We start from the raw sequence: 27530 nt of genomic DNA, 5'->3' as shown, positions 1-27530 counted from the left end.
GCTCGGAGCACCGAATGTCGGTCTCCTTAAGCAGCTTCGCTGCTTGCGGAACTTGTTACCCGCAGTGTGGACCTATGTTACCCACCTGGTGAATGCCCTTCGGCACCACCACTGTCGAAGCGCATACGGCGCGACGACCTTTGGTGTTGGGGTCAGCTGACGTGGCAGACCCGCACACACACCGGACAGAGTTGATGTCCACCGACCGAGTCAGAGGAGTCCGGGCCCTGGACTCCGAGTCGCTTGAAGCGACGTCGGCCTGAACAAGGTTCAGACCCGACTTGCGGCGGCTGACGTGACGTGGCACTTCGTTACCCACGTCATGATGTCTCGTTGACGACATCAGAGGCACTCGAGACCTCGTGTGGCACTGTGTTACCCACACAGGAAGCATGGACAATGCCTTCCTCTTCAGTTATAGTCTGGGCGACTGCGTGTGGTACTGTGTTACCCACACAGGAAGCACGATCATGCCTTCCTCTTCAGTTATAGTCTGGGCGACTGCGTGTAGTACTGTGTTATCCACACAGGAAGCACGGTCATGCCTTCCTCTTCAGCTATAGTCTGGGCGACCGTGTGGTCCTAAGTTACCCACCTGGTTAGCGCTTAAAGGCATAACCACTGTCGAAGCCCGTATGGCGCGACGACCTTCAGCGTTGGACGCTGCTGGTGTAGCAGGTCCACACGCCGGGCAAAAGACCCACGCCCGTGGCATTGCCGCAGCGGAGCATGGTCTTGCTGTACGCAGAGCTGTCGGCGCGTTGACAGCTCCGTGACGCTTCTGCGTCCTGGCGGTCTGTATCAGACGCCCCAGTCATGACGGAGGTGGGAACATGACTCACCAATGCTCCGTCATAGACCTGGGCTGGTAGGCCCTTCTCAGCCTTGCCACACCAAAGTCCGGGCTATGCCTTATGTTCGGCACAGCCATGTTGTTCATGGCGAGAGCTGCGAGCGACACCGCTGTGCGCGAGCTCATCGAGCCGAAACGTTCAGGTCCGTTGAGAACCATTGATACTACCGTACCAAAGGCTAGTCCACCAAGGACCAGCCCACGACCGCCACTCTGACATAGAGTGCAGTCGGATGTCGCTATGCTAAGCGACGTTCCGGCGGCGTATCAACGCCCCAGAACTCATCAAACGCTCAAGGGGTACCGTACCCCCGTACACTGAGTGTACTACCAGCAGCCCATCACTGCCCTTCACCGGTTTGAGAGAACCACGTCTCTCTGGGCTAAATCCCGTGGTGTGCACAACCTGCACACCCATCACGAAGACTTAGCGCTCTTCAGTAGGGCATACTGCCTCTACTGGTGGCCGGGGAGTCTTCGTCCACCTGACCGTGGCCTGCGCCACCGGACTTGGGGCCCACGGGCCGTCTTCTTCCCGAGGACTAGCGAGGGACACACACGTTGGTAGTGTCCATGTCCGCCGCATCCATAGCAGCGGACCAAGCTCTCGGCTGAGCTTAAGTCCATGGGCTCAGGCTCGCTGTACGCACCGGTATCAACGTGCTGCGTAACAGCAGGAGCAACAGCGTCATTGCTGCGATGCTCCGCCTCCCGAGGAACGCCCATCTCATCGTGGCGATGTTCCTCTTCCCGAAGAGTACCAGCCTGTACTCTTCTTGGAGGGCGATTCGGATCGCCTCCTCCATAGTTGTCGCTTGCACCCGGAATAGCTGGGTGCGAGCAGGACCGAGATTCAGGCCGTCCATGAAGACTGTTGTCTTAATGTCACAGGCAGAGGATTCCGTGCCAGAGATGCCACCAACGTGCGCATCTCTAGCGCGTACTCCTGCAGCTCACGTTTACCTTGCTTACACGCGAGAAAGCGTGAGCGCTGGCGGAACGCGCTGTTCGCCGGTAGGAACGCGGCTCGAAGCTGCTCACACAGCTGAGCCCAGGAGGTAAAGCATCCAGGAGATGTCGTCTCTCTGGTGTATTCCCAGTGCTTGGCACGTCCGCCAAGGTTGGACAGGGCAAGCGCCACCCGAACTGGCTCGTCCGAGATGAGACCCGCCTTCATGGCGATCTCCACCTCACGGACCCAGAAGTGAAGGTTCTCTCCTTCCTTCCCCTCAAACGCGGGGACCTTCAGCCACACCGGCTTAGGCCTGGTTGCCTGGGGAGCGGCCATCGTGGCCTCCAAGCTCCCGCGGACGTGAGCGATGAGACCACGCTCGTAGGTCTCAAACGCGGTCACGCGTTCTTGTTGCTCGGCAGGCGTCGCCGCCGCCAAGCTGCGAAGGACATCTTGTCCAAAGCTGCCTCCCATCTTCCGAACAGACTCGTACTGTGAGTCGTTCAAGCGAGGAAACTCGCTTCGGTCCATCTTGGCTCAAACGTTGAGCGCACAGAGGATTCAGGTAGCTCAATCTACCCGCAATGATGTTGGATTGACTACGAGTGCTACCCAGTGTGACGGGGTCACACAGCACCTTTCACAGAGGAAGTGCTTAAGGGTATTAACTACCCGAGTGAACGTTAGTCCACGTGTTCCCGGCCTCAAAGGGAACGGTTTGCTACTTAGAAGAGTAGATTTAAGACTGATGTATTTATAAGTAAGATAAGCTTGGGTCACATACAAACTAGAGGTTACCTATAGTGGAGCAAAGTAGTCATGCACTGACTGGCTCCGAGAGCACCTGGTACCGTGTACCAGGTGTCCACAAGAGTGACGGGTCACTCTTTATGTAACATGGGGCACACTAGATTGTACCCCGTTACATGGAGTCAGTCTCCAAGCGTTTACAAGCTAACGGGCTCACCTTGCTCGATGCACGAGATCTGTTTGACGGTCTGATTGAAATTCAGCCGTCATTTGCGAAGTACATCGGTAAGTTAGCAAGATTTTGCCTCTTTCAACTTTTACCTGACATTTTGTTTCTCTAACTGTTATTTTGTGTGCTTCGTATAGCTCCCGACGCTAATATCGTTCATTCGCCCGACTTTAAGAAGGCTGCGGTAAAAGTTTTGGCAGGCCACACTGCCCTACTCACTGATGCCGAAAACGCCACGTTAGAGCCGTTCAAGCGTCGAGCTAGTATGGCGTTGGTATGTGAGCGTGCTGCGGTGACCAAGGAAGGATTCGCTTAGCGAATTCTCAAGCGCCGCAAAGCTCCTGCTGCACCGGCGACATACATGCTGTTGGGGGCGATTCCGGCGACTTCCAACATTGTAGAGCGATTGTATAGTATGACACGTGCAGTTCTGCGTCACGAGCGCCACCGGCTGTCGCCTATTATGCTTGAGATGATTCTGTTCTTGAAGGTGAACAGCTCTCGCTGGGATGTGACAACTGTCGAGCAGTGCCTTTAGGAAAGCTACTGATGACTAGCATGGCTGCAATAACTTACTGTGCTACTGCTTTGTTTCCAGTTATTTATTTTCTATTTTTTGTCTGTGAGCGCAAATACTTATTTTTCTTTCCAACCTGCAATAGATCTATATCGTATTTTCGGGATGTCTGGACAAAACTGAAGCTCAAAGTGACCGAGTGTACTTCGAAGTATATGTACGTACGTAGCAAAAGCAAGGTGTTTAAGCAAGACTGAGGAAGCAATCTTTCTGGACTCAAAAAAGCTTAAATTCCAGACATTTATTCGCAAACGGCGAATGGTGAATGGTCTTAGGTAGCGTCATGTCGTTACTTCCTCACACGTTATCCGTCGGCATGTGCGACGTTCTTACCACACTCAGACCCGGTCATGTTGTGTCTTATGGCAGCATGGATTGTGTGACGGGGTCACACAGCACCTTGCGCTAGAGGAAGCTATCTTCCGAGAGTATACAAACTCTCAGTGAACGGCAGCTCACAGGTCCCCTCTTTATTTAAAAGAGAGCGAAGTGACCTAAATAAGGTAGATTGTAAGCTGAGTATATTTATAGGTAGATTAAGTTTGGGTTTAATACAAACTATAAGTCACCTATAGAAATGCAATGTCGTTGACCAATGGTTGGCTTTGAACGACCTTGGTACTTTGTACCAAATATCCCGGAGTATAGCGTGTCATACTCCTGAAGTGTGAAGTGTCACACTTCATGTGACCAGGGTACACTTAGGGCTACGTACCCCGTTACATCCTCCCCCACTTAGGTTCGGTTTACCGACCAATCAGAATGAAGAGGTGTTCGTCACAAACTCTCATTCTCAAAGTCGAAAACCATCGACTTGGCTGCGCGAACGCGGCGGAGGCTCACGTCTAAGTTAGAGCCTCGAGCAGCAGTCTGTGCGCTCTTCTTCTGGGTCTCCACTTCGACCGTAAATAATGCCTCGTGGCACTGCTAAGAGCGGTGCTAAGACACGCTCCAAGGCTGCTGCTGGTAAGGCGCAAGCCAAGATCACTAAGCCTCACGGCAAAGGCTCAACACTCAAGGAGGCTACTCAGGTGGCCTCCGAGACGATCGGTTCCTCGGGTGACGCGGCTGTGAGCAAGCGAGCAAGCAAGCGCCGCAGTCCGTCGCCCTCGGCCTTAAACAATCGTCCGAACCCTCGGTTCGTGGAACGTGAGCTCAACTCTGGCAGTGAGGACGAAGCCGAGTCCGAGAGCACGCACGATGCTCCTGCGGGCTCTCATGGAGGGCACAGCCCAGTGTCCAGTGAGCACAAGGATGACAGCGTGCAGTCGCTTGCTAGTGATCAAGGTGATCACAGCCCCAGGACGTCTGTGCGCTCTGAGAGTCCGGCCGTCAAGGCTAAGGGCTCTCCCAAAGCCGGTGGCGATGAGGAAAAGAATCCTCGCAAACGTCTCTCGCTTGCCGAGGGTCTTGCGCGTGCTAAGGCCTCTAAAACCAAAGGCGTCAAGCCCTCAAAGAAGCGTACAGCCTCTAAGTCTCCACTCCGCGAGGAGAAGGAGACTCAACACTCCTATCATAGTATCTTCGACTCCTCGGATGAAGAGGAGGAGAAGGAGGTAGAAGAGGAGGAGGAGGGTGCTATCACTGAGCCCCGGGAGGTCTCGAATGACCTCATTAAGCAGCAGGAGGAATTCCAAGCTGCCCAGCGTGTGCGTGGGGGTTCGGTGGTGGCACCCGTCAGCCAGGGAGCTGCCATCAACTCAAGAGGGTATTGGCCTCCCGAGGAGAGCTCTGGGGCTGACCTCTTCTTAGAGCTTCTCGTCGCTCCTCGTGGTCTTGTGGGCGGCCACACTTCTAGGGGCATCTACGAACGTGCCCTTGTTCAGAAAGAACAGTTGTTTGTTGACAGCTTGGAGGCTGCTCGGTATGTGCTTCTCGCGCCACACCGCATCCCTCTTAAGGACTTCACGACTTGTCGTAAGAAGCCCGAGACCCGGGGTGGCCTCTATCCTCTTTGGGGATACCCCTGGGTTATGCCGGAGAGCTGTCCCACGTGGATTTCTTGTGAGGACATGTTCTGGGCATGGGTGGAGTCTCTTAAGTACTCACCCACGGAGTTACGGGAACTCCATGAAGATCGACTGCTGTCCCGCATCCTGGACCAGCGTGATCTTCGTGTGAGGTTTGCCCACTTGATCAGCAAGCGCATGCTGCCAAGGGACATCCTGAAGCGCGCGGCTTCTAGCGCTCACGATGAGCGCGGGTACGGAATGTATTCATCTTCCGTACCCCGTTCGGGCAAGAAGCCCCGGACTACTTATGAAGCTGCCGCCGCTTCTGTTCCCAGATTGCGACAGCCTTCGGGCAGTCAATCAGGAGCCGTTCAATCGGCTCCCACGAGTTCTCGGAGTGGGCATAACCCCTCCACTTCACGAGGAGCTGTCGCTTACCGCGACGCCGTTGCTCCTGGAGAATCCGCTCCACGTGGAAGTGGACTTCTCCATTCCGGTCAAGCAGGGGCGGAGGTGCCCTCGTACGAGTACGAGTACTCGGCGCCTCCCAAAAGCTTCTTTCGTCCAAATGCTCCGACTGCAGGTCCGACACAGGGCCCTGAGGTTGACCGCCTCCGTCAACGTGTCCTCGTGCTTGAGATTGCACTTGTCCTTGGGACTGGTGGTGATGCTGCCGCCCAGGTCGGGAATCAGGGCGAGCTCGCTCGCCTTGCGGGCCGCCTGGACCTGTTGGAGCGAGAGGTCGCGAGCCTGTACCTGCGGGTGGATCGCCGGGCCTCTTCGTCCGATCTGGACGAGGCCTTTCGCATGATCCGACGGATCGAGGCTCTGCTGCCACGTCCGGAGCCGCCTGCGGCACACTCCCAGACGTACACGTATGGTGCGTACCCGGCGTACTCAGCGTACTCGGCGTATGGCTCCGGGGTCCGTTCGTGCGGAGCCTCAGGCGTACAGTCTTGACCGCAGCCTTGCCGTTCCGACCGAGGCTTGGGTGCCTGCTCCGACGCCTTCGTCGACGTCTGTGGCCCGCCCTCGCTTTGAGGAGCTGGGCCAAGGTGGGTCTGCGAGTCAGCAACCCCCTGCGGATCAAAGTACCGCTTAAGACGTCCAACATAGAACGTCGGGTGCGTCGTCATTGACTTTGTCAGGTCGATGGTGTACGACGCACCATGTCTGGCCAGGACTGCAAATAGTCCGATGAAGCGGTGCTTCATCTTGTTGCTGCCGACAGAACTGACAGTGTCAAGAGGTAGGTTCCTCGTGTCTAGCAACACTAAGTCTCCCACCTTAATATATACTTAAGTTTCCTCTTCCATTTTTGTCGGAGTACTCCTTTTGTTTATCTTGGGCCGCTGCCATGGCATCGCGGACCCTGCTGACAACGCTCAGCTTGGTATCCATAAAGGATTCCACTTGTTTCCGCAGCGAAACTGGTCTCACATCCGAGACCTGGGAGGAAAGGGCTTTCCTAGCCTCTCCCCCACTTAGAACAGAGGAGTCAGTGTCTCCTCGAAGAGTGAGAGGCACTCTGGAATGACGGAAGCCGTTCAAGTAGAACGGCGTGAGCCCCGTGGACGCGTGCACCGCGTTGTTGAGCGCAAACTCAACAGCTGGAAGCTGCGTCGACCACGTACGTGGTGCTGCCGCGCACACATGTCCTCGAGCACTCGATTGACGCGCTCTGTCTGGCCGTCTGTATGCGGATGGTCCGCCGCAGGGGACATCTGCAGACGAGTTCTTAGTAAAGGAAACAGCGTTTTCCAAAACGCAGCCGTAAGCCGCGGGTCACGGTCCGGCTAACAGGTCTCCGGGAGACCGTGATAGCGGAACACGCCATCGACGAACAACCTTGCGGTTTGTTCGCCCGTAACAGGGACGGGAACCGGAGCAAGATATACCATCTTGCTCAGCCGACACACGAACACTAAAATTCCGGTGTTGCCGTGTCCGTCGAGCATGCCGCTTGGAGTGCTTACCGCGGTGAGCGGGATGTCGCTCTCGCGCATCAGGATTTGGTAGTATTTGTCTACCAAATCCAGCGCACTGTACAGTACGCTCCCGGCCACGTTGTTCAACAACACATCCTTTCGTGGGATTGGTGTTTGGGCCGGCACCGTTGCGTTGTTCAGCTTGTTATAAGCGTGAACCAGACGCCACTTTCCGTTCGGCTTCCGAACGCAGAAAGTTGGCGTCGAGTGCGGGGATTTCGACTCTCGCACCATGCCTGCCTTCGCTTTCGCGGCGAAGAAGGCATCAATGACCTCGCACTGTTCGCGCGGGAGAGGCCATTGCCTCGTGACACAATACTTTGTACCGGGCACGAGATCAATCTCGTGCCGTACGCCTCGATCCGGTGGGAGTTGGGTCGGTGGGTGTTTGTTCACCACGTCCGCATACTCCGTCACCAAAGGATACACCGGATCCTTGGGGTTCTTAAGGATCTTAGAACCCAAGCGCGTCTGACGCTGCTTGTTTAGGTCTTCCAGGACGCTCTCGTCCAAGACAGATGAGGAGTTCAGCTCCTCCTGAGTGGTCTCAGGTCTCATGAGCACCATCTCAGCAATCTATCCAGCCTTGAATTTGGCCAGGAAAGACTCAGCCGTCATTTCCTCGAGGTTCAGTATCTCTGCAACCTCTGGCAGCGGTTCCAAGTGGACACCAGATGCCTTGACGGGTAAACCGGTCTCGCCATCGAAGATGTGATAACACTCTTCCACCGGTCTTGTCGGAAGAGCCCGGGCCCTGGACTCCGAGTCGCTTGAAGCGACGTCGATCGGAACGAAGTTCGGATCCGACTTGAGGCGGCGGCGGCGTCGTTGACGACGGCGACCGTGACGTGGAGCTTTGCTGCCTACGTCTAGGGATGTCGTTGCTACGACATCCGAGGCACTCGTGGCCTCGTGTGGTACTGTGGTACCCACACAGGAAGCGTGTTCGACGCCTTCCTCTTCAGTTAAGGTCTGGGTGACCGCGTGTGGTACTGTGTTACCCACACAGGAAGCGTATCCGACGTCTTTCTCTTCAGTTAAGGTCTGGGTGACCGTGAGTGGAACTCTGTTACCCACTCTGAACACGCTGTTCTCAGTGTTCGTGACAGCTGCAGCTGTCTGCGGAACTAAGCTACCCGCCTGCTCGACCGGGAGCCGACAAGGAACTCCCAGGCCATGCTGAGGCCGGCGTACGCGCCTGGCGATGGCTGTACTCTTCTTGATGAGCCACTTGAATCGCCTCTTCAAGGGTGCTTGACTGCACCCGGAACAGCTGAGTGCGTGCGGGGCCCACTCGAAGGCCGTCCATGAACACAGTCATCTTGATGTGCTCGTTGAGTGGGTTTCCCACTAGGGACACCGTGAGCTCCCGTATCTCTTGCACATACTCGTGCAGTTCGCGCCTCCCTTGTTTACACGAGAGGAAGCGCGAACGCTGGTGGTACTCGTAGTTCGCCGGGAGGAACGCGGCTCGGAGCTGTTCACACAGCTGAGCCCAGGATGTGAAACATCCAGGGGATGTTGCTTCCCGTGTGTACACCCAACTCTTAGCACGGACGCTAAGGTTGGAGAGTGCAAAAGCAACACGCAGTTGCTCGGTCGAGATCAGAGCCGCGTTCATCGCGAGCTCTACTTCTCGGACCCAGAAGTGAAGGTTCTCGCCTTCCTTTCCTTCATACGGCTTAACCTTCAGCCGTATTGGCTTCGGGTGAGGCGGATTTGCTTCCGCCGCCGGAGCCTGCAGGTTCTCCCGCACATGCGCGATGAGGACCTGCTCGTACGCGTCGAACCCATTGACGCCCTCGAGCTGCTCAGCCGGTGTTGACACCACCAGGCTCTGCAGGGCCTCCATCATGAAGATGCCTGTCATCTTCCGAACCGACTCGAACTGAGAGTCGTTCATATGGGAGAAGTCGTTCCTATCCATGGCAACGAACTTCGGAGGTTCAGGTAGTCTACCCGCGATGGCGTGGATTGACTACAAGTGCTACCAAGTGTGACGGGGTCACACAGCACCTTGCGCTAGAGGAAGTTATCTTCCGAGAGTATACAAACTCTCAGTGAACGGCAGTTCACAGGTCCCCTCTTTAATTAAAGAGAGCGAAGTGACCTAAATAAGGTAGATTGTAAACTGAGTATATTTATAGGTAGGTTAAGTTTGAGGTTAATACAAACTATCAGTTACCTATAGAAATGCAATGTCATTTAACCAATGGTTGGTTTTGAATGACCTTGGTACCTTGTACCAAATATCCCGGAGTATGACATGTCATACTCCTGAAGTGTGAAGTGTCACACTTCATGTAACCAGGGTACACTTAGTGCTACGTACCCCGTTACAGCAACGAACTTCGGAGAGGTTCAGGTAGTCTACCCGCGGTGGCGTGGATTGACTACAAGTGCTACCAAGTGTGACGGGGTCACACAACACCTTGCGCTAGAGGAAGTTATCTTCCGATAGTATACAAACTCTCAGTGAACGGCAGCTCACAGGTCCCCTCTTTATTTAAAAGAGAGCGAAGTGACCTAAATAAGGTAGATTGTAAACTGAGTATATTTATAGGTAGATTAAGTTTGGGTTTAATACAAACTATAAGTCACCTTTAGAAATGCAATGTCGTTGACCAATGGTTGGCTTTGAACGACCTTGGTACTTTGTACCAAATATCCCGGAGTATGACGTGTCATACTAAGTCACACTTCATGTAACCAGGGTACACTTAGGGCGACGTAGCCCGTTACAGTTTGGCTCGCTCCTTTTGCTTTGACTTCAATTTCAGTGTTTTCAATTGCAACAAACTTTCGATCCCATAGAAATGAAGATTTAATCGGTTGATGCGAAAAGAGGCCCTCTTCGAGGAATACAATTCGCCAAAGGGGTACGTGAGGCTCTTATAGCGGACGCGAATCGTAGCCCGACAAGAAGCTCGCATTGAATCGCATTTCGCCTTCCGCAACCTACAGCTTTTGTGGTGGTGCTTTTACAGCAGGCAACAATTTGCATCGATTTATAGGATTACGCCTTATTCCTAAATTTAGTTTAGATTTTTGCAGGAGTGACCGCAATTGTAGTACCGGTACTGTACAGTATTCAAGTGGCTTGTTATGAGGAGATGACCCGGTAACATGAAACCAGCGCTGCATGTATGCAGTAAATCGGCTCGAGCCTACATACGCTCCAATCGAGAACATGATTAGGGCCGAGCTTCGGCTATCATGTTTAACTGATGGAGGTATTGCAATATCTCGCTTTCTATTCTTTCTTAGAGCAATTGGTTTATCCGCTGGATTATAATTGCAATTGTTTTTTTTTGCCTGCTTTGTCCTTCTGTTAATAACGGTGTTATGTTTTTTGGGTTTTGCTCCTGTTGCGCTTCATTCCCTCATGGGAATAAAATTCGAGCGCTCAGAGCCCTTCTACTTGCGGCCTGGAGCCCCGCGACTCTACAGTACATGAACAACTGAAATACAGCTATTTTTTTTATTCGACATGAAGAACTCAAACAGCTGCAGCTTTTATCTGGATGTCGGTCGGTCAGTTTGAGCTACTGGGTATAACATCGAGCCTACATGTAACTTGAGGCGATTTCTCTTCGTCACCAACTTTTGCTTCAGGCTTTTTGAACTTGGCGTGCAGCCAGACACGGTCCATGGTGACTCCCTTCTTACGATTGCGCAGGCGGACGGTGCAGTAATCGTTCTCCAGTATCTGGAATCTAGCCTGCTCGAACAGCTCCGCGAGGACTTCGCGCGAGAAAAAGTAGGCCAAGGTGCCGTCGCTGCGATAGTAGAGACTCGGACCCAGCTTTTTGGCATTGCGAAGCATGGCGAGGTCGTACAGCCCATAGTCCCGGAAGCAGACAATTCCTCCCGGCCGCAACACCGTGAAGATCTTTTGTACTGCTCGCGCGAACGATTTTGGTGGTAAGGCTGAGAGCACAAACACCATCAACACGATGTCGATGGATTCAGGAGCGACGCCAGTCAGCTCCTCCTGCGCAATATCGCAAACGAAAGCGCGGCATCGCGTAGCGTCATACTCAGGATTGTGTTGAAGGATATCAATGGCGTGTGCGCTAAAGTCGCAGACTTGCGCGTGGATATTTGGGCATTCAGCTAAAATGGGGAAGATGGCGCTACCGTAGCCACATCCGAGCTCCAGAACCTCCAGCTCCGCACGCTCTGGTGAATACAGCTCGGGGAACTCCTTGACGAGATAGTTGCGGGGTTTGTAGACCTTTCCTAAATTCAGCCACGACGTTTAGTCAGCTTCAATATACTTCGCTAACAATTCACCACTCTAAATTAGCAGCTAATGACCGACCGTTGTTCCGCTGGTGGAAGACATCCCACTTGTATTTGGCCTCCTTGGCTAGCTGCTTCGTCTCGAGAAGCCCTCCTTTTGTGTCGTCTTCGATCACTTCATCGCCTTCCTCCGTATGCACCTGGCATTCTCGAGCGAGGTCTTCCCACTCGAAGTCACACGAGTGTAGCTGCACTTCACGCTTTAGCTTGGGTTTCTGGTCTGTCATTGTGAATGGCAAATGAAAAGCACACATGACTCACTATTTTTATGTCGTTAAACACAGGTATAATTGCACAGTAAATTTATTCTGGCACTTTTGTTTAATGACATTTCTATTTTTGCAAGTTTCGCTTCATACCAATTGCGCAAAAACGAATGGCACCAGCGAAGGAGAAGCGGAAGAGGAAGAGCACAGGCCGCGTGAAGAATGACCCGGCCGCCGTCAAGGTTAGCGATAAAAATGCTGTTCGTAAAGGTCACGTAGTCTGCATCACCTGCGTGCCATCAGCGCTGTGCGCCAGTGAGCGCACAGTACGAGACTTTTTTGCCGAGTACGGAATGCTGTTATCTGTTACGGTGCGTCGTTCACTTGCCATATTGGCTGGCATTGAACTCATTGCCAAGTCTTATAAAGAAGTTTGCTACGTTTTCATTACGAAAATAGATCCACCACAATTTCTTGGATATGGAACCCGATGGATTCATGTACTTGGAATACGCTGAGAAAGAGGAAGCGGAAGCTGCAGTCGCCGCAGTCAAGGAAAGAAGCGTGGGGCTAGCAGCTCAAACCGACGTGCGGTTCAAGAGGGTGATAGATCCTGCTGAGATTACGGGGATGAAAGCGGCGTTGGCGCTGCCTCGAGGAGAACCAAACTTTCAAGTAGACGAAGGTATGAAGGACATTTTGTTGGGTAGACTGGAGGTCAATCGGTTCTCGCAGAGCCAACAGGAACAAGCCATGGACGAGGACGATCTCATTCTACAGAGTCTGTCGCAACATTCGTTTACCACCTCCCAACCGAAGAGGAAGAAGAAGCGTCAGAAAAGCTCGGACGTCGCCACGACTTCGGACAAACCCAAGAAGACAAAAAAGAAGCCGAGATTCAGTAAAGTGGCATTACCCACCGAATAATTACTAGTTGCACATATTATTAACAATAGTTGAGATCCATTTTGCTTACTGCAACGAGGACGAAGAACGCTTCTCCTTCATGCGCCGTAAGAGCAACTCCATTCGCTCACTGGACGAGCAGGTGCAAGTACTGTGGCCACAAGTCGGACAGTGCTGCAGCTTCGCCTTCTTATTAGGAAGTCCGTCACTCGAGCCAAATGCGTCGGGTGCCTCACGTCGAGGAGTTGTTGCCAACGGTACTGGCTTCGAAGTGTCCTCGTTGTCGTTGGTAGACGCCGCAGACCATTCTTCGTCTTCATCCGGCGCGAACTCATCGGAGCTTGAGGGTAGTTCGACAACTTCGAACTCCTCGTCTCCGGATCCGTTTTTCCAGTCATCGTCATCGTCTTCATCTCCATCGCTACCCGTCACTGTGACGGCTGTTTGTGCTCGCCCATCGGTATCTACTAGACACGCTCCGTTGTTGGTGGCACCAAGAGGTGCAACAAGCGTGGACGTCACTTTACGCTTTGCACGTTTACTTGGCCCAGATGTCGAGACCGAGGAAGAAGCGGTAGCACCATTCACGCTCTTACCGACAATTCGTCGCTCCAACGCAGCTAGAGCGCGTTTTATGCGTTCATTGCCAGGCTGGCTCAGGTTCTTCAGGTGAAGGGGATGTCGAATGCGCGGAGAGGACTTGGTGTTTTCATTTGATGCCACCTTCGACACGCCCAGAGATGGTGACAGTGGTGGAGATCGCGAAGCGGTCCAGAGTGAGTTAGCACTGCGAACAGATTGATCATCGGAGTCAGACACCAACGTTTCCGGCTCAAATGTATCACCACTGGCTTCGTTTTCTCCGTCCTCGCCACCTTCATCGTCGTCATCGGTAAATTCCATCTGCTCGAAATCCGAGTCGCTCCCTTCGTTCTCGGACGATAGCAATTCGTCATGCTCATAGTCACTGTCATCTTCCTCTTCTTCGCTCTCCTTCCGTGACATTCGAGCATCCATAAGAATTGTTGCCTGAGGCATTCGAGCCATGTCACTAGTCGACGTGGTCGCAAGATCGGACGGCATCGCAATCGGCATAAGCTCCTGCAGTTGTGCGCTCCCAAGAGCTGGGTCAGCTGGAGGCAATTCATCATCCACGACTCCACCGTCGCCCTGATTCTTCGGTATTTTATCCTTGGCATCATTGCCTTCATCCATAAAAGATGGCCAGTTGTGCTTGCAAGTTGAGTTCAGGAGTGTAGCGGGGCTTATAAACGACCACGACGAGAAGAACAGAGCTGGATGCAGGTTCTTCGTCCTGCAAGAAACATCCGTCTCCTTCTTCTGGGCAGCACTGATAAGAGACGATATCCCAGGAGCAAAGTCCAAGCCGAAGGAAGACGAGTCACCTGCAGATTGACCCATAATACTGCCCCGCATACCTTGACCAAGTTGCTGCAGCTGTAACGCAGCATCCAGCTTTGCCTTCTCTGCCTCCCCTCTCTGACGCAGCATCCGATGTCGTAACTTGTCTTCTAAATACTCCTTCATAGCTACTGCAAGATCAAGCGAGTCATCTTCGGGTGCCGTCAAACCGATTTCTGCCAGATCAGATCGGAATTTCGCCGCAAGCCGCTCCCATCGCTTCCTGATCTCGAGACGACTGCGATGCGGGAGGTAATTTGTAGCCAGACGAGCAAAGTGATGTTTTTCCTTGTGTAACTCAGCGAGACCACGCGCGATCCGGAGATCCTCTTCAAGTAGCCAGCTGTTGCTGTGATGTTGTGGCTGCGACTTCAAATGCAGCGCTTTGACAGCATTCATCGCAATCTTCGGGCTGGTCAAATACTTGTATCGATGTCGTATATTCTGTTTGGTTTTGGTCGGGAGGAAGTGCTTCTGGATCTTCTCCCACGCGTCCGCCTGCGTACCACATCGTTTGGCTCCGTGAGCCAGTAAAATATCTTCAGTCGTCGAGTAGCCTTTCTTGCTCTTCCGGCGTTTCTTCGCTGTCTGCAGGTGGGTGTCCAGTTGCAGCATTTGCTCCTGGATGGCACGATCACGTTCTTCAAGCGAGCAGCCTCGAGCAAAGCCAGCTGAGAGCTCATCAACCGTTTGCGATCCCACCAGCTCGAACATCGATGGATGGGCCACCGCAGCATGAGCTGCCGTCAGTGACCGCGTCACACGTCTCGCCGCCAAGAGATTCTCAGTGTTGGCACTGCTTCCTTCCGGTCCAGACGGGTCACTAGCTGACGGAGTATTAGCTCCACCAGAGCTCCCTGTCATCGCTGGATTCAATTTCGAGAGCAACTCGTTCTTGTACTTGAGCGCCTTCTCACCTCGCTGCTGCAGCTCCTCAATCATCGCTCGGCACTCCGCCAAGGCCGGTGAAGGTGCTTTGCTCGCCAATAGATGATAACTCTGCAGCAACAGCTGCAAATGCTTATGCATCTGAGATGCCAGTTGAATGCATTGCTCTTGTGTAACAGCTCCTGGTCTCCCACGCAGCACGGCAGGCATACTTTGGGAGAAATTCAACATCATTGGAGACTTGGTAGCAGCTGTGGTGTCCTTCCCTACGTCTCCAGCCACTGAAGCAGCATTCGGCACCACGCCTTCACTGGCATTATTAAAAGTCAAAGGTTCGTCTCGAGTTGAGTCGAAAGTTGGCACCGCTGAAATTGCAGTCGGTAGCTTTGGAAACGTCATGTGCGTCGAGTCCAGAAGCAGATCGGTCAGCTCCTTCTTGGAGATGCCTCGTCGAGTCTCTTCATCTTCGTGGTCGTCCTCTTCTTCTTCCGGTTTGTACTCCTCGTCTTCTTCGTCCAGGAACGATAAGTTCACCTGCTCATTGGGCAGCAAACTCGACAGAAATCGCTGGTATTCTCGGTCTTCCTCTGTCTCTGGTACCGCCTGCAGCAGTCATACGCCCTCGTTAGCTCTAGCTGCGCAGCAGACACACGCATGAACAGTGCGTCAACAATCGCACACTTTTTTTGGCGCCAAATCCAGAAATTGTGATTTGAGGCGAGCTATTTGGCGCCAAAACTTCGTACCAAGTCCAGCGGAGCGTCCGGAAGTGAGGCCTCTAGCGTGTCGATGGGCACGTCCACAAGCGAAAACTTGGTGCGGGTACGACCAGCGATGGTGTCCTCGTCTGTCTCAACGTTGAGAACGTGGGATTCTGTGGTTGGGCCGCTGGGCGCCGTGTCCGCCATAGTGAACTAACTAACCCGCGCTAATAAAGGCTTGGCGCGCGCAAAAGAAATCTGTGACGTGTGGGGAAGTCTGTTCCGAGTCTTTTTTTGTCAGTTATGTACACATTTGGGGGCACCAGCCAAGTACGTCAGCAAATTTGCACCGAAGCGACACAGACCAACATTCACTATGTCTTGTCACTTCAGCTTCGCCATTAATTCGGCCATTGTGCAATTTACCAGCAACTGGTAAAGTTGTTTTCCGAAATGGCCCCCACTACTTCCAACTCGACATCGTCCGCAACTGGCAAAGTCGTGGCGGGAACGCCAAAGGCAGCGAATGCCAAGCCCAGCATCAAATTAGAGACAACTGCTACGCCCATCGACACCAATTTTGAGTTTCGAACAGGCCCCGACTACAAACCTTTCACGCTTGACAGTGCATTCGTGGCCAGCTTGGAGAACCAGACGCCACCATTCGGCTTCAATGGTCTTGGAGAACTTGTGTACATGCGTACTTACTCCCGCGTCAAGGCGGACGGAACTAAAGAACGTTGGTTCGAGACTATCGAGCGTGTGATTAACGGCACCTTTAATATGCAAAAGAAGTGGCTGCAACAGCTGGGTCGGCCTTGGGACGAAGAAGAGATGAACCAGATCGCTCAGGAGATGTACACGCGTATCTTTCAGATGAAGTTCACGCCGCCTGGACGCGGTCTATGGGCCATGGGGTCACCGATCACGGAAGACCGAGGCCTGTACGCGGCACTGAACAACTGTGCCTTCGTGTCGACCGCAGACATACTCGAACTGGAGACCCCGTCCAAGCCTTTTTGCTTCTTGATGGAGGCTGCCATGCTTGGAGTTGGGGTGGGATTTGACACCAAAGGTGCCGGCAAACTGCTCGTACAAGGCTGTGACGAGAGTAAGACGAGTGTCTACGTCATTCCAGATTCTCGTGAAGGCTGGGTGGAGTCCGTGAAAATGCTGCTGGAGGCTCACTTCCTTCACCATCCTGCTTTAAAGCTCGATTACTCTTTGATCCGTCCTGCTGGTGCGCCGATCAAGGGCTTCGGTGGTATCAGATCAGGTGCTGGCTCACTGACTGCTCTGCATGTTGCTATCGAGTCGATCCTCAAGCCTCTCGTGGGAAAGCTGCTGACAGCGCGTGGCATCGTGGACATCATGAACCAGATGGGCGTCTGTGTCGTCTCAGGCAACGTCCGTCGTACTGCTGAAATTGCCTTCGGTGACTATAACGACGAAGAATACGTCGACTTAAAGAACTATGAAAAGAATCTGCGTTCGGCTGGACGTCTAACAACAGCATATTTGCTGATATCGGCATGGATTACCAACCTATAGCTGAGCAAATTGTGCGGAACGGTGAGCCCGGTTTCGCGTGGCTCGACAATATGCGTAACTTCGGTCGCATGAACGGCATCAAGGACGACCGCGATCGCAACGCGTCTGGCGGTAATCCGTGCCTGGAGCAGACGCTTGAGTCGTACGAGATGTGCTGCTTGGTGGAGACTTTCCCGTACAACCACGAAAACCTCGAGGACTTCCTGGAGACGCTCAAACACGCCTACATGTACGCCAAAACAGTGACTCTCGGCCAGACGCAGTGGCCACGAACGAACGAGGTGATGAAGCGGAATCGCCGCATTGGCTGTAGTATGTCTGGCATCGCTCAGTTCATCTCGAGCCGTGGTCTTAACGAGTTTCAGCGCTGGTGTGAGGCGGGTTACGACAGGATCCAGGAAGTGGATAAGCAGATCTCAACTCGGTTTGCCATTCCTCGGTCCATAAAGACCACGTCCATCAAGCCTAGCGGAACTGTATCGCTACTTGCAGGCGCCACTCCAGGCATGCATTACCCTGAAAGCCGCTTCTACATCCGTCGGATGCGTCTGGACAAGCATTCCGACCTTCTAATCTGCACTGCAGCGTGCTGGGTATGAGATCGAACCGGCCTACGAGGCTCCAGACTCCACGTTTGTTGTCTCCATCCCAGTTGATGTTGGTGAAGGGGTACGCACACTGTCGGATGTGTCTGCTTGGGAGCAATTCGCGCTTGCGTCCTTCCTGCAGCGCTACTGGGCAGACAACCAGGTGAGCTGTACAGTGACCTTCGACCCGAAGACAGAAGGGTCGCAGCTTGCACACCTGCTCGATTACTTCCAATACCAACTGAAGGGAATCAATCTGCTGCCGAAACTGGAGCTTGGCGCGTACAAGCAGATGCCGTACGAGGAAATCAATGGCCCCACCTACCACAAGATGAATAAGAGCATTGAACCTCTGCAATTCAGTGTGATCCAGTGCACTGAAACTGTTATGGACGTCCCCGACAAGTTTTGCGAGGCCTGTGTGACTTAATTATTAAACATTTTGACAGATGCAAGTCGTTATCCTGAGATAAACACGTAACCTGTATGACTCACGCTCACAGGATCCATCTTCGTGTGAGCATTTCATTGCGACTTCGAAGATGTCCCATGCTTAGGATCCTTTTCATCTTCAGTTTTATCTTCTCCTCTTGCAAACAGCAAAATGCATACCACGTACAAGCAGTCAATGCTCGACTCACTTCACTTGGCACAGACCGAAAAGCTCTTCAACGTTGCGCTCAACGACCTTCACCATCACGGAGGCAACAGATCACCCAATCACTTCCCCACCAACTCGCAGCTCATTCTTCAATTTGCAGCCTGCGCAGCAGTTGGGCGACTATCGGAACGAGTGCGTCATTTTAGAAGTTACAGCACTGTGCACCATGTCGCTAGTCGACCAGGTCAAGGATTGTCGGTCAAGACATTGCTGGCCAATGGAGTCCAAGCTTTCAACGATCATCTAGCGTCCAAGATTCAAGCAGGTCTGGGCCGTTCCCTGCCTCAGATGGAGGTGAGAGTCAAGAACCTCAGCGTCTCAGCCGACGTCGTTGTTGGTCGACACGAAGACGGACGAGAGCTGCCCACACTCACGCACACCATCAAGACGGCGGCACTCAAACTTTCGTCCTCGCAGCACGTGGTGCACAAGACCATCTTGCGCAACTTCAGCGGCGTGTTCGAGCCCGGTACAATCACGTTGGTACTCGGACAGCCGAGCTCTGGCAAGTCCTCGTTGATGAAAGTGTTGAGTGGTCGTTTCCCTCAGGACAAGCGAGTGACAGTGGAGGGTACAACGGAGTGCCGCAGCTTGAACTAAGCAGTCGACTACCGCAGTTTGTGTCGTACGTGGACCAACACGATGTACACTTCCCGTCGCTCACAGTGATGGAGACGCTCGAGTTCGCTCACGCTTTCACTGGTGGCGAGTTGATGCGTCGAGGTGACGAATTGCTGACGAATGGATCAACGGAGGAGAATTTGGAGGCTTTGAAGACGGTACAGACGCTCTTCCAGCACTACCCTGACATTGTGATCGAGCAACTGGGACTGCAGAATTGCCAGAACACCATAAAATTGGCAATGGAATGCTGCGTGGTGTGTCCGGTGGAGAACGCAAACGCGTGACGACTGGCGAGATGGAGTTTGGCATGAAGTACATGACGCTCATGGACGAGATCAGTACGGGACTGGACAGCGCCACGACCTTCGACATCATCACGACCCAACGCAGTATTGCTAAAACACTGGGCAAGACTGTGGTGATCTCTCTGTTACAGCCGTCGCCGGAGGTGTTTGAGCTCTTCGACAACGTGTTGATCCTAAACGCCGGTGAGGTCATGTACCATGGTCCTCGTGCCCAAGCTTTGCCGTACTTCGAGAGTTTGGGCTTCCGTTGTCCGCCGCACCGTGACACGGCAGATTTCCTGTTGGATCTCGGCACGAATCAGCAGGTAAAATATCAGGATGCTCTGCCTGGAGGAATGACCAGGCACCCTCGTCTTCCAGTCGACTTTGGGCAGGCTTTTCAGCGCTCAGATATTTACCGTGATACTTTAACTCGCTTGGACGAACCCTGGAAAGACGAGCTACTCTCTAACGTCGACGAGTTCATGAAGTTTACACCGGTATTTCAGCAGTCGTTTGTGGAAAATGCTATCACGGTCACGCGCCGTCAGATGATGATCGCGGTGCGAAACCAAGCTTTTATTCGCGTACGAGGCTTCATGGTGATCGTGATTGCTCTGATGTATGGCAGTTTGTTCTATCAGCTGAAGGCTACGAACGTCCAAGTGACAATGGGTGTCCTATTTCAGAGTTTGTTCTTCCTTGGACTCGGACAATACGCTCAGGTCCCAGGGTACTGCAGTATTCGCGGTATTTTTTATAAGCAGCGTCGGGCGAACCACGTTCGTACTTCTGCGTACGCTTTGGCGTGTCAGCTAGCCAAATCCCGTGGGCTGTGGGTGAGACGGTGGTGTTTGGCTCGATAGTATACTGGATGTGTGGCTTTGTTGCCACAGTGGGAAATTTTTTGCTGTATGAGCTGCTAGTGTTCCAGACGCTGATGGCGTTTGCAGCTTGGTATTTCTTCATGGCAGCCGTGACGCCAGATATGCACATGGCAAAGCCTGTGTCGATGATGTCCATCTTTACGTTTGTGGCGTTTGCTGGCTTCGTGATCCCGAAGAACCAGATACCAGACTACTTTGTGTGGATTTACTGGTTAGACCCTATCGCCTGGTGTCTGCGTGCTGTCGCTGTGAGTCAATATCACTCGTCTGCATTCGATTTGTGTGAATATGCTGGGATAAATTACTGTACGGACCACAAGATGCAAATGGGCGAGTACTTCTTGTCGCTGTATGACGTGCCATCCGATAAGAGCTGGATTTGGCTCGGAGTGGTGATGTTGTTTGTCATTTACGCTGGGTTTATGCTGTTGGGCTGGGTGGGCTACGCTTGAGTACAAGCGCTACGAAAGTCCCGAACATATCACCTTGACAACGGAGAGCACAGCACCGGTTGCGACTGATGAATATGCACTTGCCACGACGCCCACTAGCGGCAGAAAGACTCCAGCCATGGGTGTGCAGAGTAGTGAAGAAGTTCGAGCCCGTTGTTATCGCCTTCCAGGACTTGTGGTACTCAGTGCCAGATCCTCACAGCCCGAAGGAATCGCTAACGCTACTCAAGGGTATTAGCGGATACGCGATGCCAGGTTCCATCACGGCTCTCATGGGCTCTACGGGTGCTGGTAAGACGACGCTCATGGATGTGATTGCTGGTCGGAAGACTGGAGGCACCATTCAGGGCAAGATCCTGCTCAATGGCTACGAAGCGAATGATCTGGCCATTCGACGCTGCACAGGCTACTGCGAACAAATGGACATCCACTCGGACGCATCAACTATCCGCGAAGCATTGATCTTCAGCGCCTTCCTTCGCCAGGACAGCTCGGTACCCGACAGTCAAAAGTACGACTCGGTGAAGGAATGTCTTGAACTTCTGGATCTACAGAGTGTAGCGGACGAGATTGTACGTGGCAGTCCAACAGAACGCATGAAGCGTCTCACGATCGGTGTGGAGCTGGCTGCTGACCCGAAGGTGTTGTTCCTGGACGAGCCCACAAGTGGACTGGATGCACGCTCGGCCAAGCTCATCATGGACGGAGTACGCAAAGTTGCAGACACTGGTCGCACCATCGTGTGCACAATCCACCAACCTTCCACTGAGGTGCTTATGCTTTTCGACAAGCTCTTGCTGCTGAAACGTGGAGGTCAGACGGTGTTCTTTGGCGATCTGGGCAAGCGAGCGCAGAAGATGGTGGACTACTTCGAGGCGATTCCGGGCGTGACACCTCTTCGTGAAGGCTACAACCCGGCTACGTGGATGTTGGAGTGCATCGGTGCACGTGTGATCCACGTGCACGACAACCCGGTGGACTTCGTCGACGTGTTCAACTCTAGCAAGATGAAGCATGAGATGGATATGCAATTATCATCAGAGGGTAAGAGTGTGCCAGTACCCGGCTCAAGTGAAGTGACGTTTGGTAAAAAAACGAGCAGCAAGTTCTTTGATGCAGATAAAAGCTCTGGTGAAACGCTTCATGGATTTGTACTGGCGAACACCGTCCACGAATCTCACGAGACTGGCGATTATGCCTCTAGTTGCCTTGGTGTTTGGTCTTGTCTACGTCGGCACGGACTACACGTCGTATCAAGGGATCAATCAATGCTGGCGTGGGGATGGTTTTCCTCACTTCGTACCTCACTGGCGTGGTATCCTTTAACAGCGCCTTGCCAATTACGTCTGAAGATCGACCAGCATTCTATCGGGAACGTGAGGCGCAAACGTACAGCGCCTTTTGGTATTTTATTGGCTCCACTGTGGTCGAAATCCCTTACGTCTTCGGGTCGATGCTGCTTTACACGATCATTTTCTATTGGATGGTGGGCTTCAGTGGCTTCGGCACTGCAGTTCTCTACTGGATTAACACGTCGTTGATGGTGCTACTACAGACTTACATGGGCCAGTTACTCATCTATTCCATGCGCAGCATTGATGTCGCAGCGCTAGTGGGAGTGATGATTTACTCTATTACAATCCTGTTTTACGGCTTCAATCCGCCAGCGAGCGACATTCCTGCTGGTTATCAATGGTTGTACACGATCACCCCGCAACGCTACTCCGTTGCTATCCTCGCTGCTCTCGTGTTCAGCAAATGCGACAATCCCCCCACGTACGACACCGACGCGCAGCAGTATGTGAATGTTGGCGCTGATCGTGGCTGTCAGCCCATGTCGAATCCACCGACTAATATTGACCATATCACTATCAAGGAATACGTCGAGGCCACGTTCGAGTACAAGCACGACGAGATCTGGCGAAACTTTGGCATTGTGCTTGTCTTTTTTGTCATTCTGCGTGTGATGGCTCTACTTTCGTTGCGCTTTATCAACCATCAGAATAAGTAAAAACGCTACACCGTTGCTGACTTTTACATGTAGATGTACGAGCGATATCTATTGCGTTTGCAGACTATTCCTGCTCCAAAATGCTCGGCATCAACACGAAGTGTAGGTTAGGCAGTTGACTCCGTGCCACGCGCGCCCATCTCCCTCGGGAGTCAACCTTTTAGGTGGTCGAGCTCGATTACTCCTAATAACCTTTCACAATCCATATGTGATCATATGTATTATCGCAGCTATATCAAATACACAGACACAATGCAGTGATATCACCAATATCACGTCATCATTTATCACTTATACAATTACCAGCCAGAAAGAATGATGGTCACTCCAGTTGTGCTTCAACGTTAGTCTCTACTCATTCTTCAATTCTCTCCGTAGCTTACACATCGAGCGATGGATCCTTTAAAGCCGGACGACGCGTCGGCCAAGGCTCTTATGGCCAACGGGTCCCAGGCTTTCAACGACTATCTAGCGTCCAAGATCCAAGCAGGTCTGGGCCGTTCCCTGCCTCAGATGGAGGTGAGAGTCAAGAACCTCAGCGTCTCAGCCGACGTCGTTGTTGGTCGACACGAAGACGGACGAGAGCTGCCCACACTCACGCACACCATCAAGACGGCGGCACTCAAACTTTCGTCCTCGCAGCACGTGGTGCACAAGACCATCTTGCGCAACTTCAGCGGCGTGTTCGAGCCCGGTACAATCACGTTGGTACTCGGACAGCCGAGCTCCGGCAAGTCCTCGTTGATGAAAGTGTTGAGTGGTCGTTTCCCTCAGGACAAGAGAGTGACAGTGGAGGGAGACATCACGTACAACGGAGTGCCGCAGCTTGAACTAAGCAGTCGACTACCGCAGTTTGTGTCGTACGTGGACCAACACGACGTACACTTCCCGACGCTCACAGTGATGGAGACGCTCGAGTTCGCTCACGCTTTCACTGGTGGCGAGTTGATGCGTCGAGGTGACGAATTGCTGACGAATGGATCAACGGAGGAGAATTTGGAGGCTTTGAAGACGGTACAGACGCTCTTCCAGCACTACCCTGACATTGTGATCGAGCAACTGGGACTGCAGAATTGCCAGAACACCATAAAATTGGCAACGGAATGCTGCGTGGTGTGTCCGGTGGAGAACGCAAACGCGTGACGACTGGCGAGATGGAGTTTGGCATGAAGTACATGACGCTCATGGACGAGATCAGTACGGGACTGGACAGCGCCACGACCTTCGACATCATCACGACCCAACGCAGTATTGCTAAAACACTGGGCAAGACTGTGGTGATCTCTCTGTTACAGCCGTCGCCGGAGGTGTTTGAGCTCTTCGACAACGTGTTGATCCTAAACGCCGGTGAGGTCATGTACCATGGTCCTCGTGCCCAAGCTTTGCCGTACTTCGAGAGTTTAGGCTTCCATTGTCCGCCGCACCGTGACACGGCAGACTTCCTGTTGGATCTTGGTACGAACCAGCAGGGTAAGTATCAAGATACGCTGCCTACGGGCATGACGAAGCATCCTCGTTGGCCAGCCGAATTTGGAGAAATTTTCCAGGAGTCAAGGATTTATCACGATACGCTTGCGCGTCTTGATGAGTCATTGCAGCAGGACTTGACAGATAATGTCAAGACGCGCATGGACCCCATGCCAGAATTTCACCAGTCGTTCCAAGAGAACACGTTGACTATCTTCAAGCGGCAAATGATGGTCATGCTGCGCAATGTCGCCTTTATCCGAGGAAGAGGCTTCATGGTGATCTTGATTGGACTTCTGTACGGTAGTACGTTCTACCAGTTGAAGGCTACAGATGCTCAAGTTGTGATGGGAGTGTTGTTCCAAGCTGTTCTGTTCCTCGGACTGGGCCAAGCTGCTCAAATCCCCACGTACTGTGACGCTCGCCCCATTTTCTACAAGCAACGTGGCTCCAATTTCCTCCGTACTACCTCCTATGTCATTGCCAATTCGGCCAGTCAAATCCCATGGGCTGTAGCGGAGACGATCGTGTTCGGGTCGCTGGTCTACTGGATGTGCGGTCTCAAGTCGTCCGTGAAGGAGTTTGTGGTCTTTGAGGTCCTGCTACTGTTGACGATTCTAGCCTTTGCAGCCTGGTTCTTCTTCTTGGCAGCCATTTCTCCAAACCTCCACATCGCCAAGCCCTTGTCCATGGTATCTGTAATGTTCTTCGTGGTCTTTGCGGGATTTGTCGTCCCCAAGAGCGAGATGCCGGATTATTTCATCTGGATCTACTGGATCGATCCTATCTCGTGGTGTCTTCGCGGTATTGCCGTGAACCAGTACCGAGCGGATGAGTTTAACGTGTGCGTATACAATGGCGTTGACTACTGCAGCACGTACCAGATGCAAATGGGCGAGTACTTCTTGTCGTTGTACGATGTTCCGTCATCCAAGAGCTGGGTTTGGCTCGCTGTGGCCTTCCTGCTAGCGACCTATGTCGTGTTCCTGTTCTTCGGTGTCTTGGTGCTTGAATATAAGCGCTATGAGAGCCCGGAGCACATCACCTTGACAACTGAGAGCACAGAACCGGTTGCGACTGATGAATATGCACTTGCCACGACGCCCACTAGCGGCAGAAAGACTCCAGCCATGGGTGTGCAGAGTAGTGATAATGTCGCTCTCAATGTCCGAGCCACCACCAAGAAGTTCGAGCCCGTTGTAATCGCTTTCCAGGACTTGTGGTACTCAGTGCCAGATCCTCATAGCCCGAAGGAATCGCTAACGCTACTCAAGGGTATTAGCGGATACGCGATGCCAGGTTCCATCACGGCTCTCATGGGCTCTACGGGTGCTGGTAAGACGACGCTCATGGATGTGATTGCTGGTCGGAAGACTGGAGGCACCATTCAGGGCAAGATCCTGCTCAATGGCTACGAAGCGAATGATCTGGCCATTCGACGCTGCACAGGCTACTGCGAACAAATGGACATCCACTCGGACGCATCAACTATCCGCGAAGCATTGATCTTCAGCGCCTTCCTTCGCCAGGACAGCTCGGTACCCGACAGTCAAAAGTACGACTCGGTGGAGGAATGTCTTGAACTTCTGGATCTACAGAGTGTAGCGGACGAGATTGTACGTGGCAGTCCAACAGAACGCATGAAGCGTCTCACGATCGGTGTGGAGCTGGCTGCTGACCCGAAGGTGCTGTTCCTGGACGAGCCCACAAGTGGATTGGATGCACGCTCGGCCAAGCTCATCATGGACGGAGTACGCAAAGTTGCAGACACTGGTCGCACCATCGTGTGCACAATCCACCAACCTTCCACTGAGGTGTTTATGCTTTTCGACAAGCTCTTGCTGCTGAAGCGTGGAGGTCAAACGGTGTTCTTTGGCGATCTGGGCAAGCGAGCGCAGAAGATGGTGGACTACTTCGAGGCGATTCCGGGCGTGACACCTCTTCGTGAAGGCTACAACCCGGCTACGTGGATGTTGGAGTGCATCGGTGCAGGTGTGAGCCACGTGCACGACAACCCGGTGGACTTTGTCGACGTGTTCAACTCTAGCGAGATGAAGCACGAGATGGATATGCAATTATCATCAGAGGGTGTGAGTGTGCCAGTTCCGGGATCCACAGAGCTGGTGTTCGCGAAGAAACGTGCAGCCAACTCGTGGACGCAAATGACGGCGCTGGTTGAGCGATTCATGAACTTGTACTGGCGTACTCCATCGTACAACTTGACTCGATTTGCCATTGCGCCACTTCTTGGCTTGCTCTTCGGCTTGATCTACGTCAGCGTGTCGTACACCTCGTACCAAGGCGTCAACGCCGGTGTTGGAATGGTCTTCATGACGACGTTATTCAATGGTGTAGTTGCCTTCAACAGCGTTCTACCGATCTCGTCGCAAGACCGCGAGGCGTTCTACCGTGAAAGAGCAGCACAAACGTACAACTCGCTCTGGTACTTCGTTGGTTCTACCGTCGCTGAGGTCCCCTACGTCTTCGGCTCCATGCTGCTGTACACGGTCATCTTTTACTGGTTCGTTGGCTTTACTGGGTTCGGGACTGCAGTTCTCTACTGGATCAACACGTCGTTGTTGGTTCTACTGCAGACTTATCTCGGTCAACTGCTGGTGTACGCGCTGCCGAGTGTGGAGGTTGCAGCTCTGTTGGGAGTCATGCTCAACTCGATTCTCTTCCTCTTCATGGGCTTCAACCCGCCGGCCAACGCCATTCCGTCCGGCTACAAGTGGCTGTACACGATTACTCCCCAGCGCTACTCGCTTGCAATCCTTTCTGCCCTCGTGTTCAGCAAATGTGACGATCTCCCCACGTACGACACGGCCACGCAGCAATACGTGAATGTCGGCAGTGACGTTGGCTGTCAGCCGATGACAAACCCACCCGTGAGCATTGACCACATCACGATCAAGGAATACGTTGAATCCGTCTTCGAGTACAAACACGATGAGATCTGGCGCAACTTCGGGATCGTCCTCGCGTTTATTGTGGGCATTCGCTTCCTCTCTCTGCTTTCGCTGCGCTTCATCAACCACCAAAAGAGATAGGTACAGTACATTCTCTCATGGCGGACTTCACGTCGGTTATTACGTTCTTGATACACGTACGTCTGCACTACTACTACGACATACACCTTGCGTACTTGCTGTTGCTTCTGTGAATTGGCTTTTAGCTGAAACACAAAACTACAAGTGCGAAGCTCTACATGAACAAGATACGGCAACACGTGGCAGCGAAATACTCGCAGCTTGAGAGCCACGTTGCACTTTTTCAC

General features: G+C 52.9%; 6 protein-coding genes across 6 annotated transcripts; 4 read left to right on the top strand and 2 right to left on the bottom strand.

The window, feature by feature from the left end:
- Window positions 1-10836: 10836 nt before the first annotated feature.
- PITG_02090 (methyltransferase domain-containing protein, putative) lies at window positions 10837-11833 on the bottom strand (the record flags this gene model as incomplete). Its single annotated transcript, XM_002907015.1, has 3 exons — window positions 10837-11543; window positions 11626-11680; window positions 11747-11833. 3 exons carry the CDS (start codon window positions 11831-11833, stop codon window positions 10837-10839), a joined length of 849 nt encoding a protein of 282 aa, XP_002907061.1.
- Window positions 11834-11982: 149 nt separating this feature from the next.
- On the top strand, window positions 11983-12739 carry PITG_02089 (uncharacterized protein; the record flags this gene model as incomplete). Its single annotated transcript, XM_002907014.1, has 3 exons — window positions 11983-12183; window positions 12272-12376; window positions 12434-12739. 3 exons carry the CDS (start codon window positions 11983-11985, stop codon window positions 12737-12739), a joined length of 612 nt encoding a protein of 203 aa, XP_002907060.1.
- Window positions 12740-12784: 45 nt separating this feature from the next.
- PITG_02088 (uncharacterized protein) lies at window positions 12785-15936 on the bottom strand (the record flags this gene model as incomplete). Its single annotated transcript, XM_002907013.1, has 9 exons — window positions 12785-12904; window positions 13076-13158; window positions 13213-13381; window positions 13514-13706; window positions 13779-13816; window positions 13877-14033; window positions 14118-15268; window positions 15392-15631; window positions 15826-15936. The coding sequence occupies 9 exons, from the start codon at window positions 15934-15936 to the stop codon at window positions 12785-12787; spliced, it is 2262 nt and encodes a 753-aa protein (XP_002907059.1).
- Window positions 15937-16182: 246 nt separating this feature from the next.
- Window positions 16183-18297, top strand: PITG_02087 (uncharacterized protein; the record flags this gene model as incomplete). The annotated part of the gene is made up of 3 exons (XM_002907012.1): window positions 16183-17164; window positions 17212-17826; window positions 17906-18297. 3 exons carry the CDS (start codon window positions 16183-16185, stop codon window positions 18295-18297), a joined length of 1989 nt encoding a protein of 662 aa, XP_002907058.1.
- Window positions 18298-18816: 519 nt separating this feature from the next.
- PITG_02086 (ATP-binding Cassette (ABC) Superfamily) lies at window positions 18817-22786 on the top strand (the record flags this gene model as incomplete). The annotated part of the gene is made up of 8 exons (XM_002907011.1): window positions 18817-19066; window positions 19111-19406; window positions 19448-20204; window positions 20252-20727; window positions 20777-20833; window positions 20892-21861; window positions 21902-21987; window positions 22034-22786. The coding sequence occupies 8 exons, from the start codon at window positions 18817-18819 to the stop codon at window positions 22784-22786; spliced, it is 3645 nt and encodes a 1214-aa protein (XP_002907057.1).
- Window positions 22787-23179: 393 nt separating this feature from the next.
- Window positions 23180-27303, top strand: PITG_02085 (ATP-binding Cassette (ABC) Superfamily; the record flags this gene model as incomplete). Its single annotated transcript, XM_002907010.1, has 2 exons — window positions 23180-23899; window positions 23947-27303. The coding sequence occupies 2 exons, from the start codon at window positions 23180-23182 to the stop codon at window positions 27301-27303; spliced, it is 4077 nt and encodes a 1358-aa protein (XP_002907056.1).
- Between the last annotated feature and the right edge of the window lie 227 nt (window positions 27304-27530).

This window comes from Phytophthora infestans, genomic scaffold, assembly GCF_000142945.1.
Source record: "Phytophthora infestans T30-4 supercont1.3 genomic scaffold, whole genome shotgun sequence".
In the NCBI taxonomy this organism is placed as follows: Eukaryota; Oomycota; class Peronosporomycetes; order Peronosporales; family Peronosporaceae; genus Phytophthora; species Phytophthora infestans.
This window is presented reverse-complemented; position numbering and strand designations above follow the sequence as displayed.